The 20,658-nt window shown below is 43.8% G+C and overlaps 1 protein-coding gene across 1 annotated transcript; it reads left to right on the top strand.

Moving 5' to 3' along the window:
• The first annotated feature begins 16,404 nt into the window (after positions 1 to 16,404).
• On the top strand, positions 16,405 to 18,357 carry LOC124004283 (potassium channel subfamily K member 15-like). Its single transcript, XM_046313073.1, has 2 exons — positions 16,405 to 16,693; positions 17,041 to 18,357. Exons 1-2 carry the CDS (start codon positions 16,411 to 16,413, stop codon positions 18,024 to 18,026), a joined length of 1,269 nt encoding a protein of 422 aa, XP_046169029.1. The 5' UTR covers positions 16,405 to 16,410; the 3' UTR covers positions 18,027 to 18,357.
• Positions 18,358 to 20,658: the final 2,301 nt, after the last annotated feature.

Below are 20,658 nucleotides of genomic sequence, written 5' to 3'. Positions count from 1 at the left end.
TTACATTTATCAAAAACAGGTTATAGTGTAGGTTACATGTGCACCACCAAATCAGAACAGTAGGCGAAATTAAGAGGTGAAGATATACCAAATTAATAGGGTGAGCCACATGGGCTATTAACAGCTTACTACACAACATACACTTAGTATTACTTTCTAAGCTGCATTCTACATATCTTCCTGGCATATTACATCATTTATGCAGTAGCATATAAGATAGACATTTTTGGACTCACCTTGTTGTGCTGTGCTCACTTGAACAGGAAGGTGGCGCAGCAGTCCTTTGTGGGCAAATTTTGTCATCAAACTTTGTCACCACTGTGTTAACTAACCTCCAGACAAGCTTCAATGCCATACAACACTCCTTTCGTGGCCTCCGACTGCTCTTAAATGCAAGTAAAACTAATAGCATGCTATTCAATCGATCACTGCCCACACCTGCCCGCTGTCCAGCATCACTACTCTGGACGGCTCTGACTTAGAATACGTGGACAACTACAAATACCTAGGTGTCTGGCTAGACTGTAAACTCTCCTTCCAGACTTACATTAAGCATCTCCAATTCAAAATTAAATCTAGAATCGACTTCCTATATCGCAACAAAGCATCCTTCACTCCGGCTGCCAAACATACCCTCGTAAATCCTCGACTTCGGCGATGTCATCTATAAAATAGCCTCCAACACCCTACTCAAGAAATTGGATGCATTCTATCACAGTGCCATCCGTTTTGTCACCAAAGCCCCATACACTACTCACCACTGCGACCTGTACACTTTCATTGGTTGGCCCTTGCTTCATACTCGTCACCAAACTCACTGGCTACAGGTCATCTACAAGTCTCTTCTAGGTAAAGCCCCGCCTCATCTCAGCTCACTGGTCACCATAGCAGCACCCACTCGTAGCACAAGCTCCAGCAGGTATATCTCACTGGTCACCCCCAAAGCCAATTCCTCCTTTGGTCGCCTTTCCTTACAGCTCTCTGCTGCCAATGACTGGAACGAACTGCAAAAATCACTGAATCTGGAGACTCATATCTCCCTTACTAGTTTTAAGCACCAGCTGTCAGAGCAGAACACAGATCACTGCACCTGTACATAGCCCAACTGTAAACAGCCCATCTATCTATCTCATCCCCTTACTGTATTTATTTTATTTATCTTGCTCCTTTGCACCCCAGTATCTCTACTTGCACATTCATCTTCTGCACATCTACCATTCCAGTGTTTAATTGCTATATTGTAATTACTTCGCCACCATGGCCTATTTATTGCCATTCCTCCCTTATCTTACCTCATTTGCACTCACTGTATATAGACTTTTTGTTTTCTTTTTTTCTACTGTATTATTGACTGTATGTTTTGTTTATTCCATGTGTAACTCTGTGTTGTTGTATGTGTCAAATTGCTATGATTTATCTTGGCCAGGTGGCAGTTGCAAATGAGAACTTGTTCTCAACTAGCCTACCTGGTTAAATAAAGGTGAAATAAAAAATAAATAAAACTAAATAAATAGAAGTCTGGAATTCTCTGGATTTATGGTGCTTTCAAGACAACAGGAAACTCTTTTAAAAAAAGGTTGAATCATGTAGACGGCAGTGATCGTCAGGTCATAGCTCTAGAAAGAGGCCCGAGTTCCGGATTTACAATTCCGAGTTGACTGAAAGTTCAAAACTTATGTTCCCAGTCGTAGCTCATTTTTCCTGAGTTCCCAGTTGTCTTGAACTCACTAAAGTCAGATTTTGCAGTTCAGTGTTAACAGTTGTTTTGAATGCAGCACAAATCATGCTTCATTGACAGCATGGCCAATGTTGAATTGTGTTTAATTTTAAACAATGTTTAATTTTAAACTAGGAAAAGAGACCCTTAATTTAGACGTGGGACCACACAGCCAATGAATAGCAGGCTAATAATTGCTTTGCAATGCTTGCAGTTAGCCACTGATTCCTTTCAAACCATTCATAGTTGAATTTGCAATTTCCAACTTGTTGTGTAATGTTTATGTCCAATGCCCTATGAGCACCGATCCATTTGATCTATAATTTCTCTTCATATGACAAGGATTAAAAAGGATTTGCCAGTAGATTGTCGACTTGATTCATGATGATGACTGCTAGCTAAGATTTTGAAAGTATGATCAGTCCAATCAAAGCTACTGTAGATATAACGTGATTTGATGTCATTTTATCTATCGCCAATGACCTTGAGCCTTCTAGGATGGGCGCTTCTAATGTAATTCTATGGCATTTTCTAGCTCTAACCTTAGACTTGGCGGTGACGTAGTGACAGAACACTGAGCCAATCACGGCGCAAAGCTCAGTATTTTCTGATGGCTTCCCCCACCACCACAGAAAGCACTGAGCTAGACTGAAACACCTGCGTTTTGGAGCTGCTTTACTCAAGAAAACAAAACATAGACCATGTTTGTATGTTGCTTTATTAACTCAATGATATATATATATATTTTTTACATTGTTTTCAAACTGATATGTGACATGTATTAATGCCAAAATAACATGCAAAACAGTCAAGCCCCCCAAAAAATGTGGGGCTAAAAACAGGTGGGGCTCAAAAACCTGTCCTGAATGATTGGTCGCCACTGGACCACCCACAAAAACAACAACTTTGAAACAAATGCATCCAATGACATTTTCTCAGCAGGTTCCCTTAGAATGACTGCTTAGAGTGTTTTTCAGAGGGTGGAATCAAACTCAGACTGTTTGCGGCTGTCAAATACTTTTTTTCTGACTGGATGTACTTCTCACTGCATAGAAAAACAAAATATACATCTGCACACAGGTACACAGCTGTTTGCATAGTGGATGTAGATAGTACCTTCCCGATTGTGCCTGAATGACCTGCAATCGTCCACTGTTGCCATGCCGACTAGGAAATCAGCTTCCGAGAGGATGGACTCAATGGTGCCACCGTCTGCTTCGTAATGCCCCTCTTCCTGCACCTCCTCTGTACTGAGGAGTTAATTACTGTATCTACCTGGTAGCTTGTCCCTTGGCAGGCCTGGATGAAGAACCGTTTGGGTTTTACTGCCAGAGCTGGGCATTGCTCTCTAAAGAAGGGGGGTTTGAGGGAGCAGATGGGCACCTGTACCCCATCTGGCCCAAACACACACCCCTTCCCCCTGTGGGATAAAAGACACCACTTGGAACAAGATAGAGGAATAGATATGGACTGAATTCTAAATTGTGTGTCTAAACCGATTTATATTACCAATATGGTAGGGTTACAAGAGCTCCATCATGTCATTTTCACCACATTGATTACACATCTTGCTATTTAAAATCCACACGTGTGTCTACAGTAGAGCAGGATTAGGCAAATCCAGTTCTCAGAGAGTACAGTGTGCTAGTTCTCTTCTACTTTTGGCACTAAACTTTAAAAGTCTAAACCCTGGGGACTAAACTTTTGGGAAAAAAAGACTGAAAAAACCCTACTTTATTTATATCGGAGTTGTACCTGTTGTCATAGAGATAGATAGAGGACTCATCATGCTAACCAGTTTTAGCGTGGACATAGCCATTGACCGCTTCCACCAGGGTTGGGGTCAATTCCATTTAAATTCCAGTCAATTTAGGAAGTACTCGAAAATTCAAATTCAAATGAGCCTCAATGCTTATTTAATTAGGAACAATTTAGATTTGAATTGGATTCACTTTTTGAATTGACTGGAATTTAAATAGAATTGACACCAATCCTGGCTTCAAGCATTTATAGTTGTCAACTAGGCGGGGATTCCTATGAGTTGGGCCCAAACATCCAATGAAGAAGAAGGTGTTCTACTTTAAACTGGAAATAGCCTCAATGGCACTGCCAATGCTGTCACAGACACTGTAACGCACAGATACAAAGATGAGTCCTCTATCTCTATGGCCTGTTGTTCACACGGGTATCCTCCCTCTCATCGGCTAGAAGGGTCTAGCCTGATCTCACCTCCTACCACCCACCTTCCATCTTTGAGGACATGCTTTTCCATTGTTAGAGCGGTCACATTTATCTTGTCCATATAATAGACAATCTTTGGTTTGGTTTATTTCAATCTTCCCACATGCCCACAGGTGGCAGCACCCAATTACTCATCAATTCAATACCTGGTTAGACTGTTTCGAGTTATCTAGACGGTTGAGTGGCTGTAACTGTGTAATGTTTTGGCAGAGTGAAAGTACAAATGCTTCCCACGTTTGAACACACACACAAGAGGCACCCACACCAAATCACGTTCTCAGTCACATGAGGAGAATTGAAACCGAGCCTAAATCAGGAAGTTTAGCACCCCTTTAATGTAGACCTAATAATTAAGAAGCATCTATATTTACTTACAATGACAGGGATTCCAAAATGACCATTCAGTTCCTAATGGGAAAAACATAATCCCCTAACACAACCAAAACAAATTGCAAATGCATCCAACAAGTTTGTAGAATCACAAGCTTGATGTAGTCATTGTGTGCTAGGAATATGTGACCAAATACTTTTTGACACCTTTGTCACACTCTTATCTGTTTCACCTGTCCTTATGCTTGTCTCCACCCCCTCCAGGTGTCACCCATCTTCCCCATTATCCCCTTGGTATTAATACCTGTGTCAGTTCAGCTTGTTTTTTCAAGTCAACCAGTGTGTTACTCTGTGCGCCTGCTTTTTTCCCCTCCCCTTTTCTCTGTTTTTGCTAGTCCTCCCGGTTTTGACCCTTAACCCTTTGACCCGACTCTGAACCGCCTGCCTGACCTTGAGCCTACCTGCCACTCTGTACCTCCTGGACTCTGACCTTGTTATGATCTTTTTGCCTGTCCACGACCATTCTCTTGCCTGTCCCTTGGATACTAATACATATCAGAGACTCAAACCATCTGCCTCCCGTGTCTGCGTCTGAGTATCGCCCTGTGCCCTTATAATTATACGTGAATTTGTCCAACTACTTATGACTTGTACAAATAGGGGGACTAGATACATGAAGTGCTTTCATTTCTGAACTATAAAACAGACATGTATGAAAAGTCCCTCAAATAAAAGGTGACATTATGTACTGTCGCCTCATATGTAACATTTTATCTCAAATCCAAAATGCTGGAGTATCAAAATGTTTGCTTCACTGTCCAAATACATACAGAGGAAGTGTATAAGCAATTGAGCCAAGCATTTTATATAATGAAGTTATATCTGAACATTCGGAAAGATTGAGTAATTAACATTCTGTTAACGTTATTCTACATTGAAAAAATGTAAATCTTTATTTGGAAAATTAAATATCCCAGCTGTATTTATATGGTTCAAATAACAGACTTTTGATCTTTGGCTACAGTAATTTAAAACTCATCTGCTGAGATACTGCAAAAAAGGGGCCAGGGGCCTGCATACGTAACGTACATGTTAGGTGCTTCTTTCACAACTAGTTTCTTCGTTTTGAGGATCCTCCCATGTCCCCTGATCCTCCACTTAGAAGGGATTCTGGACTTCCCACTCCTTCAGTGGAAAGGGATTATGGACTTTCCATTTCTCTGGGAAGGGATTCTGGACAGTCAGGATCACTTAGCATGATATACACTATATACTGTATACAAAGTTTGTGGGCACCCCTCCAAATTAGTGGATTTTTCAGCCAGACCCTTGGCTGACAGGTGTATAAAATTAAGCACACAGCCATACAATCTCCATAGACATTCATTGGCAGTAGAAAGGCCTTACTGAAGAGCTCAGTGACTTTCACCACGGCACCGTCATAGGATGCCACCTTTCCAACAAGTCAGTTCGTAACATTTCTGCCCTGCTAGAGATGCCCTGGTCAACTGTAAGTGCTGTTATTATGAAGTGGAAAGGTCTAGGAGAACGGGACCGGCGAGTGCTGAAGTGCGTAAAAATCGCATGTCCTCGGTTGCAACACTACAGACCTCCATACTGCTTCTGGAAGCAACATCAGCACAATAACTGTTCGTTGGGAGCTTCATGAAATGGGTTTCCATGGCTGAGCAGCCGCACACAATCATTAGATCACCATGCGTAATGCTAAGCGTCGGCTGGAGTGCTGTAAAGCTTGCCTCCACTGGACTCAGGAACAAAATGAAGGCAGTTATACAATTTTTTAAACATAACAATACATTCACAACAGATTTAACAACACATTAAGTGTGTGCCCTCAGGCTCCTACTCCACTACCACATATCTACAACACAAATCCATGTCTACTTGTGTGTACAGTTGTGGACAAAAGATTTGAGAATGACTGAAATATTAATTTCCACAAAGTTTGCTGCTTCAGTGTCTTTAAATATGTTTGTCAGATGTTACTATGGAATACTTTAGTATAATTACAAGCATTTCATAAGTGTCAAAGGCTTTTATTGACAATTACATGAAGTTGATGAAAATAATCAATATTTGAAGTGTTGACCCTTCTTTTTCAAGACCTCTGCAATCCGCACTGGCATGCCTTTCAATTAACTTCTGGGCCACATCCTGACTGATGGCAGCCCATTCTTGCATAATCAATGCTTGGAGTTTGTCAGAATTTGTGGGTTTTTGTTTGTCCACACACCTCTTGAGGATTGACCACAAGTTCTCAATGGGATTAAGGTCTGGGGAGTTTCTTGGCCATGGATCCAAAATATCAATGTTTTGTTCCCGAGCCACTTAGTTATCACTTTTGCCTTATGGCAAGGCGCTCCATCATGCTGGAAAAGGCATTGTTCGTCACCAAACTGTTCCTGGATGGTTGGGAGAAGTTGCTCTCGGAGGATGTGTTGGTACCATTCTTTATTCATGTCTGTGTTCTTAGGCAAAATTGTGAGTGAGCCTTCTCTGGACAAGCTTTTTTCCAGATGCCCCAAACAATTGGAAAGGGAAAGAGAGAGAAAATGACTTTACCCCGGTCCTCAGCAGTCCAATCCCTGTACCTTTTGCAGAATATCAGTCTGTCCCTGTTGTTTTACCTGGAGAGAATTGGCTTCTTTGCTGCCCTTCTTGACACCAGGTCATCCTCCAAAAGTCTTTGCCTCACTGTGCGTGCAGATGCACTCACACCTGCCTGCTGCGGTCCTGGCGCTTGCTGGACTTTCTTGGGCGCCCTGAAGCCTTCTTCACAACAATTGAACCGCTCTCCTTGAAGTTCTTGATGATCCGATAAATGGTTGATTTAGGTGCAATCTTACTGGCAGCAATATCCTTGCCTGTGAATCCCTTTTTGTGCAAAGCAATGATGATGGCACGTGTTTCCTTGCAGGTCACCATGGATGACAGAGGAAGAACAATGATTCCAAGCACCACCCTCCTTTTCAAGCTTCCAGTCTGTTATTCAAACTCAATCAGCATGACAGAGTGGTCTCCAGCCTTGTCCTTGTCAACAATCACACCTGTGTTAATGAGAGAATCACTGACATGATGTAAGCCGGTCTTTTTGTGGCAGGGCTGCAATGCAGTGGAGATGTTTTTTTTGGATTCAGTTAATTTGCATGGCAAAGAGGGACTTTGCATGTAAAGCGTCTGTGTGTAGCTAGTGAGATGAGTCAGGCGCAGGACAGCAGATATGATTAATAAAAGCAATTTTACTCAAACATATCACAATACACATCGTAATAAATACAAGGCCACCAATGCGGACCACAATACAATAAACAATTATTCACAAACAAACATGGGGGAACAGAGGGTTAAATAATGAACAAGTAATTGGGGGATTGAAACCAGGTGTGTAAGACAAAGACAAAACAAATGGAAAATGAAAAATGGATCGACGATGGCGAGAAGGCCGGTGATGTCGACCGCCGAACGCCGCCCGAACAAGGAGAGGGACCGACTTCGGCGGAAGTCATGACAGTACACCCCCCTTGATGTGTGGCTCCAGCAGCTCGCCGACACCGACCTCGGCGACGACCCGGAGGACGAGGCGCAGGGTGATCCGGATAGAGACGGTGGATATCCCGCAGCAACGAAGGGTCAAAGACGTCCTCCAACCGGCTCCCAGCATCTCTTCTCTGGACCGTACCCCTCCCACTCCACGAGGTACTGAAGGCCCCTCGCCTGACGCCTCGAATCCAGGGTGGCTCGAACAGCATACGCCAGGGCCCCCTTGATGTCGAGGGGTCGGAGGAAACTCCCGGACCAGCCACCACCGGCCTGAGGAGAGACACATGGAATGAGGGATTAATAAGGGGGGAAGCTGTACCATACCTCGTTCAGTCTCCTCAGGACTTTGAATGGCCCCACAAACCGCGGAACCAGCTTCCGGCAGGGCAGGCAGAGGGGCAGGTTTTGGGTCGAGAGCCAGACCCGGTCACCCGGTGCGAACACCGGGGCCTCACTGCGGTGGCGGTCGGCGCTCGCCGTCTGCCGCCTCACGACCCATTGCAGGTGCACATGGGCAGCGTCCCAGGTCTCCTCCGAGCGCTTAACCTCGCTAGGGTATGTGGGACGCTAGTGTCCCACATGGCCAACATCCAGTGCGCCAAATTCAAATACAGAAACACTCATTATAAAAATTCAGAAAACATACAAGTATTTTACATAGGTTTAAAGATGAACTTCTTGTGAATCCAACCACGGTGTCTTCACGGTGAAAGCATACCTTAAGATTTTTTGAGAACATCGGCCAGCAGACAATTCATTACGAACAGTAACCAGCCAAGTAGAAGAGTTACTCAAGTCAGAAATAGAGATACAATTAATCACTTTGATGGTTGCACTCAGAAGACATTCATTTACTCAAGAAATTTTCATTTTGTTCGATAAAACCTCCATTTTGTTCGCATGTTTTCTTCAGTAATCCACAAGCTCAAACGCAGTCACAACAGGCAGACAAAAAAAATCAAATTGTATCCGTAAAGTTCATAGAAACATGTCAAACGATGTTTATATTTCTACCCTCAGGTTATTTTTTGCCTAAATAATCAATAATATTTCAACTGGACAATAACGTCGTCAATATAAAAGGTAAACAAGAAAGGTACTCCTTCGGTCGCGCGCATGAAAAAGCTCTGTGACACTGCAGGGTCCACTCATTCAGACTGCTCTTACTCCCTCATTTTTTAGAATACAAGCCTGAAACAATTTCTAAAGACAGTTGACCTCTAGTGGAAGGCATAGGAACTGCAATTTGAGTCCAAAGTCAATGGATACTGTAATGGCATTGAATAGAAAACTACAAAACAAAAACAATCCTACTTCCTGGATGGATTTTTCTCAGGTTTTCGCCTGCCAAATCAGTTCTGTTATACTCACAGACACTATTTTAACAGTTCTGGAAACTTTAGTGTGTCTTCTATCCACATCTACCAATTATATGCATATCCTATCTTCTGGGTCCGAGTAGAAGGCAGTTTAATTTGGGCACGCTTCTCATCCAAAATTCAGAATGCTGCCCCCTACCCTAGAGAAGTTAAACCATTTGTACACCGCAGGAACAGACACATGTACATTGACTTCAATACAAAACCTAGGAGGCACATGGTTCTAACCCCCTTCCATAGTCTAACACAGTAATTATGACTTCCGGAGGACGTCCTCCAACCTATCAGAGGTCTTACAGTATGAACTGGCATGTTGTTTAGCCAATCAAAGGTTCAATGAACAAATATAGTACTGTCATGACGTGGCCCTTTTTGGGTATAGATCATGGCACCCCCCTCACTCTCTCTCACTCTCTGAATAAGTACATTTCTCAATAATGAGTTTTGTATCTAATTATTGTATAAAATGAATGAGCAAAGATTAAACTATTTGTAAAATTATGTAATGTGATGTTAAACCTTTAATGTGAGAGAATTATATTCCCTTTAAAGTTTAACTAAGTCATTGGCCCGCCCCCGTGAGCACAGATATGATCTGGCGTCATAGAACAGCCTTTTCTACAGTTACAAATAAAACATCAGCTGTTGAACATCAGCTCTATCTGTAGGCCATCTAAGTTACTTTTCAGTAGAAAAGTGAAAAGATGTCATTATGGTAGTATATTTTAAATTATTTGAGTGAGTCCACACTTCCACCGGGGTACACATCCAGCCGCCTTCTCCCACTAGAAGTATGTAATGATAACACATTCGGTGGTATTTCCCCTACGTCATTCTGTTGACATGGTTTGCATAGACATTAAACAGAGACGTACGTACATGATACAAGAGTTATCCTTAGTCCTAAATTATCAGTAGGCCTACAAATACTGTAGTACAGTTAAAATTATTTCAGTATATATATATATGTATATATATATTTTTTTAAAATAGCCAGACCCCTTTCATCTTTACATAAGTCTCATCTGATATATTAAGACCTTTACCCTGGTTTCCAGGGCAACCAGCTGCAGACCTGAGCCAGGTTAACTTCCCCAGGCAACATCAGAGCCTAAAACTCCCTCTGGTGGCTGGCTGGCTGGTTGGCTGGCAGACAGCAGGTAGGCCTGGGTACAGAGAGACTCCCTCTTGTGGCTGGCTGGCTGGTTGGCTGGCTGGCTGGCAGACAGCAGGTAGGCCTGGGTACAGAGAGACTCCCTCTGGTGGCTGGCTGGCTGGTTGGCTGGCTGGCTGGCAGACAGCAGGTAGGCCTGGGTACAGAGAGACTCCCTCTGGCTCCAGCTCCATCCATGGTTCATTATAGGCCACACACAGACAGTCCTTTGGTGAGGCTATTTGTGGAGGAAATGTACATTTACAAGAGACCAGATTAAAGAGGAGGGAATGCTGATTTGTTGCAAAAATCAAAAGAACACAATTTAGAGTGAGATTAAAATTCAATAAGTTGCATGTTTACAGGAAATGTATGCTTTATTTGAATAATAGAATTGAATGATTGTGTGGTTGGTTAGTTATTGTTAGTTTCAACAGAATCTTTTCACGAGAATATTGTGAATACTGACAATAAGTAGGCTAATATTGACATGATGAAACCCTTTTACTGATCACATCCATGTTCCTTGCTATTGCCAAATATCCTACAAAACACTGTTCTAATTTCAGCCATAGCCTTCCCCACCCTTCCTCCCATAGTATCATAGGAAGTGCACTCCAATGATAAGTAACAATTAGCAGCCATGACTCAGGGCATCTGCACAGGCAGCTTGCAGTTGCACTGGTAGGGAGTTGTGGAGTTCAAGGGCTGACTTTATAGGGCACTTGTTAATAGAATTCTAAATAAAATAAATGTATCTAAATTCCATATGCAGTCTCCAAGGAAAGAAATGGGGCATATTAAAAACTATAATATAAATTAATAGCATTTAAAATATAACCTACATTCCATATACACTGCTTGTTTCATGTCTATTCATAATTTAGACCAGATAAATTATTTTGTGGTGTGATTCTTTTGTTGTTGAATACTTGGTCACAGTCATACCTTGTCACAGTCATCGGGTGCTGTCCCAGAGGATTGAACAGTCCGTCAGGGCTCCCTAAAGGTGCTGTCCCAGAGGTTTGAACGGTCCGTCAGGGCTCCCTAAAGGTGCTGTCCCAGAGGATTGAACGGTCCGTCAGGGCTCCCTAAAGGTGCTGTCCCAGAGGTTTGAACGGTCCGTCAGGGCTCCCTAAAGGTGCTGTCCTAGAGGATTGAACGGTCCGTCAGGGCTCCCTAAAGGTGCTGTCCCAGAGGATTGAACGGTCCGTCAGGTCTCCCTAAAGGTGCTGTCCCAGAGGATTGAACGGTCCGTCAGGGCTCCCTAAAGGTGCTGTCCCAGAGGTTTGAACGGTCCGTCAGGGCTCCCTAAAGGTGCTGTCCCAGAGGATTGAACGATCCGTCAGGGCTCCCTAAAGGTGCTGTCCCAGAGGATTGAACGGTCCGTCAGGGCTCCCTAAAGGTGCTGTCCTAGAGGTTCCACCAGGCCTCCCTATAACTGCTCTGCCCTAACAACCATGCATATTGACGCCACATGGACTGGAAAGGAGGATTGAAAGGTCCGTCAGGCCTCCCTAAAGATGCTGAAAGGTTTGAAAGGTCTGTCATTCTGCCCTTTTGGTTAATAAGCCTCAAAGCACTACTCACATTAGCTGTAAAGTTCAAGTCAGTGTATCCTTCTGGGGAAAAGAGCCAGTGCCTTTGACATTTTACCTTTATTTTACTAGGCAAGACAGTTAAGAACAAATTCTTATTTTCAATGATGGCCTAAGAACAGTGGGTTAACTGCCTGTTCAGGGGCAGAATGACAGTTTTGTACCTTGTCAGCTTGGGGGTTTGAACTTGCAACCTTCCGGTTACTAGTCCAACGCTCTAACCCCTAGGCTACCCTGCCGCCCTAGGCTACCCTGCCGCCCTAGGCTACCCTGCCGCCCTAGGCTACCCTGCCGCCCTAGGCTACCCTGCCGACATAAGCACAAGTAGACAGCTGAAATCCACCATTCACAGTGATCTGGATTCGGATATGAAAGTCAGTGGGTACTTTTTACCATCATCCAAACCCCTACATCTTATGCATCCCACTTTACTCTTAATAATTCAGTATAAAAGTTGTATTATGTGAACATGAAAGTCTCGGTACACTCAACAAACAACGCATCAGTTCTGCTACTGTGCAGTGACTTCTATCTTAATCATTTTCTATGCTGACATTTAGTAGTCTCTGTTATCAGTGTAAAGACAGCATCATGTTATTGTTTATATCATGGCTCATCTTCTATCGAAGGATGGAACATAGGCAGATGACTGGCCTGGTGCTTGATATCCTGGTCTTAATGTCTTCCTGTGAGAGTTAGCTTAGAGGCTGAGTCAAGGCCAACCAGAGCGGGATAGGAGCTTAGCAAATCAGATAAAACACTATAAATACTCCTTCGGCATCAGCAGCCACAAAGCTATTAGAAGGGTTGGGGACTAATGCTCAAAGATCTTTTTCTGTTTTTATAGAGAATCACAAACCAATATATTTCTCAATGCATATTCTTCTTGTGAAACTTCAAAAACCTTTATTTGATTGCATTATTTGTGTCTGACTTTAAAGCTGCTGTTGTATAACTGCTCTGCCATAACAACCACGCATATTGACTGGAAAGGACTTTGGACATTGGCTATTAACTTATCTTTCAGGGATATAATCCATTTAAATAGTAATGATTGTTCTTTTTTCAGTAAAGAAAACAGCCACTCTCACTCTCTGCACTCTTACCATCTGGGTGGTAATGGATTTTGTTGGCACTGAGTAAAGCACAATATGGTTTTTACTGTACTTCATATAGGACATAATAGAAGGAGACAAACAATACATGTAGATTGTAATAACAGAGTGATCATGCTCTCGGTGGAGAAGAGGTAATAACCCTTCAGAATTTAGAGGGACTCTACCTCTCTTTCTCCCCTCCCTCTTTGCTCTTGCTTTCTCTCGCTCCCTCATTCACACACACACCCACACACACCCACGATACAGCCTTTAGCAATGATTCATTAACTTTATTATTAATGATGTTTATATTAATATAATTGAATATGGAAATGTAACCTGGAATGCACAAAATCAATACAATAATACTAAACTTGTTACAAAATGACCAATTGACATTTTTATCACTGGTCTCTGTGTCTAATCAGACCTCATGTCCTAGTCTGAGTATTTGAGAGCAATCCTGACATTTAAGACTTGATGCTTTGGGGGTAATAAAATACTCACATGGTCGGCTACCTTTATTTCCTCTCTCTCTCTGATTTAGTTAATGATGAAGGATCTATTGGTCCGTCTGGGACTAAGTGTGCTTTATAAAGGTCAACTCCACCACCAGCCCATGCTTCATCAGTCAGAGTAATACATTACCCAAGCGTTTTGTGAATACTTTGCACACGTACGCTTCGCAAAGCAAAGTAATCAAGAGAGTAGATTTTGAAGAGGCCAGCTGTTTCTACAGTGCACCCCTCTCTCTCCAAAAAAACAAAAGAACAATAGTCTCTTTCACCAACTGAAGCCGTCCAATTGACCATCTCTCACTGATTACAAACCAGTGTTCAGCACCATGGACAGGTCCAGCTCGCTGCACACAGTGGGGTATGACTTTTTATCAAGGCCACCAGTTTATTTCACCCATTTAGATTAAAATAAATGTTTATTTGAAATGATCTACATTGGGCTTACATACGAAGTTGGATCGGTTAAAGATGGATGAGAGCAATGGCTAGAGGATCAAAAAGGCTACAGACCAAAAAAGTCCAAGTGTGTCCTTCTTGGCCATTTGTTGTAAAAACTGTCTAAGATAACAGCCATCATTAGAGCTGAGGTTTACCCCAGTGTGTACCATGAAAAAAAGTTTGGCTAGCTAGGTCCAGGTCAGGAAATTCTCCTAGTCTGGTCCTATCCATAAACTGTCATTTGACCGCAATGTGCTTTAGTTCCAATGTGTGAGAGAGCATCATTATTAAAGACTCAGATGAACACCAGTAAATCATGGCCATTCAGACTATAAGCTATGCCTGCACACCGGAACGCATACTGTAATGAGAACACATACCCCAAAGCCTATGGAATGTGCATGCAGTGCCAGTGTAAAAAATATGACAGGTACAATTACCTCCACCGTAATACTACACTGCTCAAAAAAATAAAGGGAACACTTAAACAACACAATGTAACTCCAAGTCAATCACACTTCTGTGAAATCAAACTGTCCACTTAGGAAGCAACACTGATTGACAATAAATTTCACATGCTGTTGTGCAAATGGAATAGACAACAGGTGGAAATTATAGGCAATTAGCAAGACACCCCCAATAAAGGAGTGGTTCTGCAGGTGGTGACCATAAACCACTTCTCAGTTCCTATGCTTCCTGGCTGATGTTTTGGTCACTTTTGAATGCTGGCGGTGCTTTCACTCTAGTGGTAGCATGAGACGGAGTCTACAACCCACACAAGTGGCTCAGGTAGTGCAGCTCATCCAGGATGGCACATCAATGTGAGCTGTGGCAAGAAGGTTTGCTGTGTCTGTCAGGGTAGTGTCCAGAGCATGGAGGCGCTACCAGGAGACAGGCCAGTACATCAGGAGACGTGGAGGAGGCCGTAGGAGGGCAACAACCCAGCAGCAGGACCACTGCCTCCACCTTTGTGCAAGGAGGAGCACTGCCAGAGCCCTGCAAAATGACCTCCAGCAGGCCAAAAATGTGCATTGGTCTGCTCAAACGGTCAGAAACAGACTCCATGAGGGTGGTATGAGGACCCGATGTCCACAGGTGGGGGTTGTGCTTACAGCCCAACACCGTGCAGGACGTTTGGCATTTGCCAGAGAACACCAAGATTGGCAAATTCGCCACTGGCGCCCTGTGCTCTTCACAGATGAAAGCAGGTTCACACTGAGCACGTGACAGACGTGACAGTCTGGAGACACCGTGGAGAATGTTCTGCTGCCTGCAACATCCTCCAGTATGACCGGTTTGGCGGTGGGTCAGTCATGGTGTGGGGTGGGATTTCTTTGGGGGGCTGCACAGCCCTCCATGTGCTCGCCAGATGTAGCCTGACTGCCATTAGGTACCGAGATGAGATCCTCAGACCCCTTGTGAGACCATATGCTGGTGCGGTTGGCCCTGGGTTCCTCCTAATGCAAGACAATGATAGACCTCATGTGGCTGGAGTGTGTGAGCAGTTCCTGAAAGAGGAAGGCATTGATGCTATGGACTGGCCCGCCCGTTCCCCAGACCTGAATCCAATTGAGCACATCTGGGACATCATGTCTCGCTCCATCCATCAATGCCACGTTGCACCACAGACTGTCCAGGAGTTGACGGATGCTTTAGTCCAGGTCTGGGAGAAGATCCCTCAGGAGACCATCCGCCACCTCATCAGGAGCATGCCCAGGCGTTGTAGGGAGGTCATACAGGCACGTGGAGGCCACACACACAACTGAGCCTCATTTGACTTGTATTAAAAGGACATTACATCAAAGTTGGATCAGCATGCAGTGTGGTTTTCCACTTTAATTTTGAGTGTGACTCCAAATCCAGACCTCCATGGGTTGATACATTTGATTTCCATTGATAATTTTTGTGTGATTTTGTTGTCAGCACATTCAACTATGAAAATAAAAAAGTATTTAATAACAATATTTCATTCCTTCAGATCTAGGATGTGTTATTTTAGTGTTCCCTTTATTTTTTTGAGCAGTGTATATAGGCCTAGGACACTGATGAGTTATATCAATCAACTATGTAGCCCAGGCCCCATAACTGTTATGTGAATGGGGTGAATGTGGGCGCTTTGTTCAAATAGGGGAAAATTATGCACAAAAAAAACTGTCTGTATAATCACCTGTAGGGCCTAGCACTTTTCTTCAAGTAGCCTAAGATAATAACAGAGGGACAACAAGCAGTAAAACAGGTGTAGGATCGTTCTTCATATAATTAGCAGGGCTGTGTTGGTCAAGGCTTGTATGACAACTTGCGCGTACACCTGCTGTCTCTCTTCCTTAACACACACCCTCCCACCTCTCAGTGCCCACTCGAGTTCTCTCGGAGTGAGAATGAAGGCGCAGAACATTCGGACCCTTTCTCTCATCCTGTGTATGCTATCCTACCTGCTTGTGGGAGCCGCGGTGTTCGACGCCCTAGAATCAGATACCGAGAACTCGAGGAAGAAGATCCTGGAACAGAAACGCAATGAGCTGAAGAAGAAGTACGGATTTACCGATGACGACTACCGGGAGATCGAGAGAGTGGTTCTTCAGTCGGAGCCCCATCGCGCGGGGAGACAGTGGAAATTCGCGGGATCCTTTTACTTTGCTATCACCGTCCTCACAACGATAGGTAACTCATTTTGCTATGCCTTTTAGAAATATGTCCCAAGCAAGTATTGGACTCTTTGTTTATGTGGTTTCTTTGCTCTGCAAGTGAAATCATCCATGCATGAATCATCCATGCATCCATACAACAAATCTGTTTGAACATGTCCTCTACTCTCATGGCGCTTACCATGGTGCTGAAGCTGAACTCTTGTTGCAATTATTAGTGAAACCGGCAGTTATGATTATGCAGTTATGGGAATTGTGTTAAGGAGACTACTGTTCTTTGGGTTATTTAAAAAATGTACTGTGTGTGTGTGTTAATGTACGCATATGATGTGTCTATAACTTTGATATGATTCTGTTCTGCAGGTTATGGTCACGCTGCTCCAAGCACTGATGCTGGAAAGGTATTCTGCATGTTCTATGCAGTTCTGGGTATCCCTCTGACACTGGTCATGTTCCAGAGCATGGGGGAAAGGATCAACACGTTTGTCCGCTACCTCCTCTGCAGGCTCAAGCGATGCATGGGCTTACGGAAAACTGATGTGTCCATGGGGAACATGGTGCTGGTGGGCCTCCTGTCCTGCATGAGCACCCTCTGTGTCGGGGCAGCAGCCTTCTCCCACTTTGAGGGCTGGACTTTCTTCAATGCCTACTACTACTGTTTCATCACGCTCACCACCATCGGCTTCGGGGACTTTGTGGCCCTGCAGAAGAAGGAGGCCCTCCAGAGGAGGACTCCCTATGTGGCCTTTAGCTTCATGTACATCCTGGTGGGGCTGGCAGTGATCGGGGCTTTCCTGAACCTGGTGGTGCTACGCTTCCTCACCTACAGCACAGAGGAGGCAACCAGGAGCCTGGAGGTGGAGTGGGAGGAGCAAAAGCCAGCAGCGCCTAAGACGACAGGGGGTGGGGAGGTGGAGGCAGATGTGGAAGCATCAGTGTGGGACAGAGCTGATGGGATAGAACGGTTTGGAGCTGAGGATGGTAACAGTAGCCGCTGTAACCTCTCCCTGCCCATGGAGGGAGGCACCAGTCGTACAAATCTCATCCCCTCTCCATCTGAGGAGCGTAGAGAGACCCCTGGGGTCAGGGACTCTGCTAAGCATCCTGAGTCCCCCATCAGCGCCCTCTGCTCCTGTATGTGCTTCAGGTTGGTTGCCTGTGACAGCCCCTCTCCGGCCCACTGTGAGCACTCAGGCTGCCACAGCAACCCTGTCTTCTACAACTCCATCTCCTACAGGGTGGATGGAGCCTCCTGCAGCTCCAGGGGCACCTCAACCCAGTCCTTCCCCAGCAGCGATGCCCTTTTTCTGGGGATGAGCAGCCCTTACACACGGAGGAAGTCAATATAGCTGCTTGGATTGTTGGGACTCACGCTGAACTAAAGTGGTCTTTGTTCTTATCTACACTACAGCCAGAGATGTTACTCTGATTCTCTGCAGGTGGAACAAATTGTGTATGCTTTACCAAAAAGGTCACCTTTACATATTTTAGGTTGTGCTTCTACACTATATATACAAAGTATGTGGACATCCCTTCAAATAAGTGGATTCAACTATTTCAACAATACCTGTTGCTGACAGGTGTATAAAATCGAGCACACACCCATGCATTCTCCATAGACAAACACTGGCAGTAGAATGGCCTTACTGAAGAGCTCAGTGCCTTGAACATGGCACCGTAATAGGATGCCACCTTTCCAACAAGTCAGTTTGTCAAATATCTGCCTTGCTAGAGCTGCCCTGGTCAACTGTAAGTGCTGTTATAGTGAAGTGGAAACATCTAGTAGCAACAACGGTTCAGCCTTGAAGTGGTAGGCCACACAGGCTCACAAAAAGGGACTGCAGTGTTGAAACACATGCAGTGGTTCCTCCTTTAAAAGTTTGTACCGTGGGACTTAGAGGTACCCTGCGTCACGGCTTCACTGTTCCAGACCACCGCAAGGGGGAGTTAGAGCACTCATTACATTGTAGAATAATAGTGAAGACATCACAACTATGAAATAACACATGTGGAATCAGTTAAGAACAAATTATTATTTACAAGGACAGCCTACTCCTTCCTCCCTGTTGGGGAATTGAACCCCGGTCTCCCGCGTGCCCTTCCCGCACGACACAGGGTTTCTTTAGCAAAATAGCCCAGTACTGTACTGCCGACGTCACGTTGTACAGTTTCCTTTTTTGTTTTTCTCCGAATATAAACACCATAATATTAATCAAATTAATTAAGATAAATTTCTTAAAATCAATCCCATATACTATGCTATTACAAAAAAGGTTTTAAATTCTCTGGTAATGCCAATATCGAAGACTATCAAATGCTTCTCAAAGATGCCTTCTGGTGGTCAAACTAGCACTAACTTGCATTAACAGGACAAATGGCTTACAATTTGATAACGTGCCACAGAATGTTGCAGCAGTCTGTAAGGAGTGCTGCAGTGTGACACAACTTTTAACGGAGGAACCACTGTAGAGGGTAAAAATCGCCTGTCCTTGATTGCAACACAAGAACTGTTTGTCGGGAGCTTCATGAAATGGGTTTCCATGTCCGAGCAGCTGCACACACACCTAAGATCACCATGCACAATGCCAAGCATCGGCTGGAGTGGTGTAAAGCTTTCCGCTATTGGACTCAGGAGCAGTGGAAACACATTCTCTGGAGTGATTAATCGCGCTTCACCATCTGGCAGTCCGATGGAAGAATCTGGGTTTGGAGGATGCTAGGAGAACGCAACCCAATGCATAATAACAACTGTAAAGTTTGGTGGAATAATTGTCTGGGGCTGTTTTTTATGGTTTGGGCTAGGCCCCTTAGTTCCAGTGAAGTGAAATCTTAATGCTTCAGCATACAATGATATTCTACACAATTCTGTGCTTCCAATTTTGTAACAACAGTTTGTGGAAGGCCCTTTCCTATTTCAGTATGACAATGCCCCCATGCACAAAGCAAGGTCCATACAGAAATGGTTTGTCGAGATCGGTGTGGAAGAACTTGACTGGCGTGCACAGAGCCCTGATCTTTGGGATGAATTGGAACACCGACTGTGAGCCAGGCCTAATTGCCCAACATCAGTGCCCGACCTCACTAATTATCTTGTGGCTGAATGGAAGCAAGTCCCCGCAGCAATGTTTCAACATCTAGTGGAAAGCCTTCCTAGAAGATTGGAGGCTGTTATAGCAGCAACGGGGAGACCAACTTCATATTAATGCCCATGATTTTGGAATGAGATGTTTGACGAACAGGTGTCCACATTCTTTTGACCATGTAGTTTGTTAATTTTTTCCCAGTCAATATGTAGCTTTTACAGATATCCTATTCTGCATTATATTTTTTAATTGCAATGTTTTCGATGACACAGATAAATCAATTATTTACTCAGGTATAGCGGTCTAAGGTACTGGTTCGATTCCAGGCTGTATCACATCAGGCCGTGATTGGGAGTCATATAGGGCGGCGCACAATTGGCCCAGCGTCGTCCGGGTTTTTCCAGGGAAGGCCGTCATTGTAAATAAGAATTTGTTCTTAACTGACTTGCCTAGTTAAATAAAGGTTAACTACAAAATAAAGTAAAACATTATGAAATAAAATGTACTACATCGTCAAACTGTTTCTTTTCTCTAAAGAAGCTCACCGCTTGTAGTATATGATTTCTTGACGAATGCACAAATGTTTAAAATATGGGCATTATGATGGAGGAAATGTTTTCCATACAAGAGGAAAACTTATGCCCCCCAGACCTGCAATCATTTGCTATTAAGCAATAGCTTACATTGCATGTAAATTATAAAACAAATCTTTAAGTTTTGTATGAATAGACTTATCACCATCTGTACATTTCATCCCCATAGTTTTGGAACTCTAGGTATAGACCACATCATGAGGATAGGAAACTAACGAGGGAGAGAGAGAGACAGACACAGGTGGGCCCAGTGAACGTCTCAAACATTCCTCTATGATGTCACCTGTGGCTTGCAGCTTATTTCC

Source organism: Oncorhynchus gorbuscha, linkage group LG18 (assembly GCF_021184085.1).
Source record: "Oncorhynchus gorbuscha isolate QuinsamMale2020 ecotype Even-year linkage group LG18, OgorEven_v1.0, whole genome shotgun sequence".
NCBI lineage: Eukaryota > Metazoa > Chordata > Actinopteri > Salmoniformes > Salmonidae > Oncorhynchus > Oncorhynchus gorbuscha.
The sequence above is the reverse complement of the archived record's forward strand: the minus strand, read 5'-3'. Positions and strand labels throughout refer to the sequence as shown.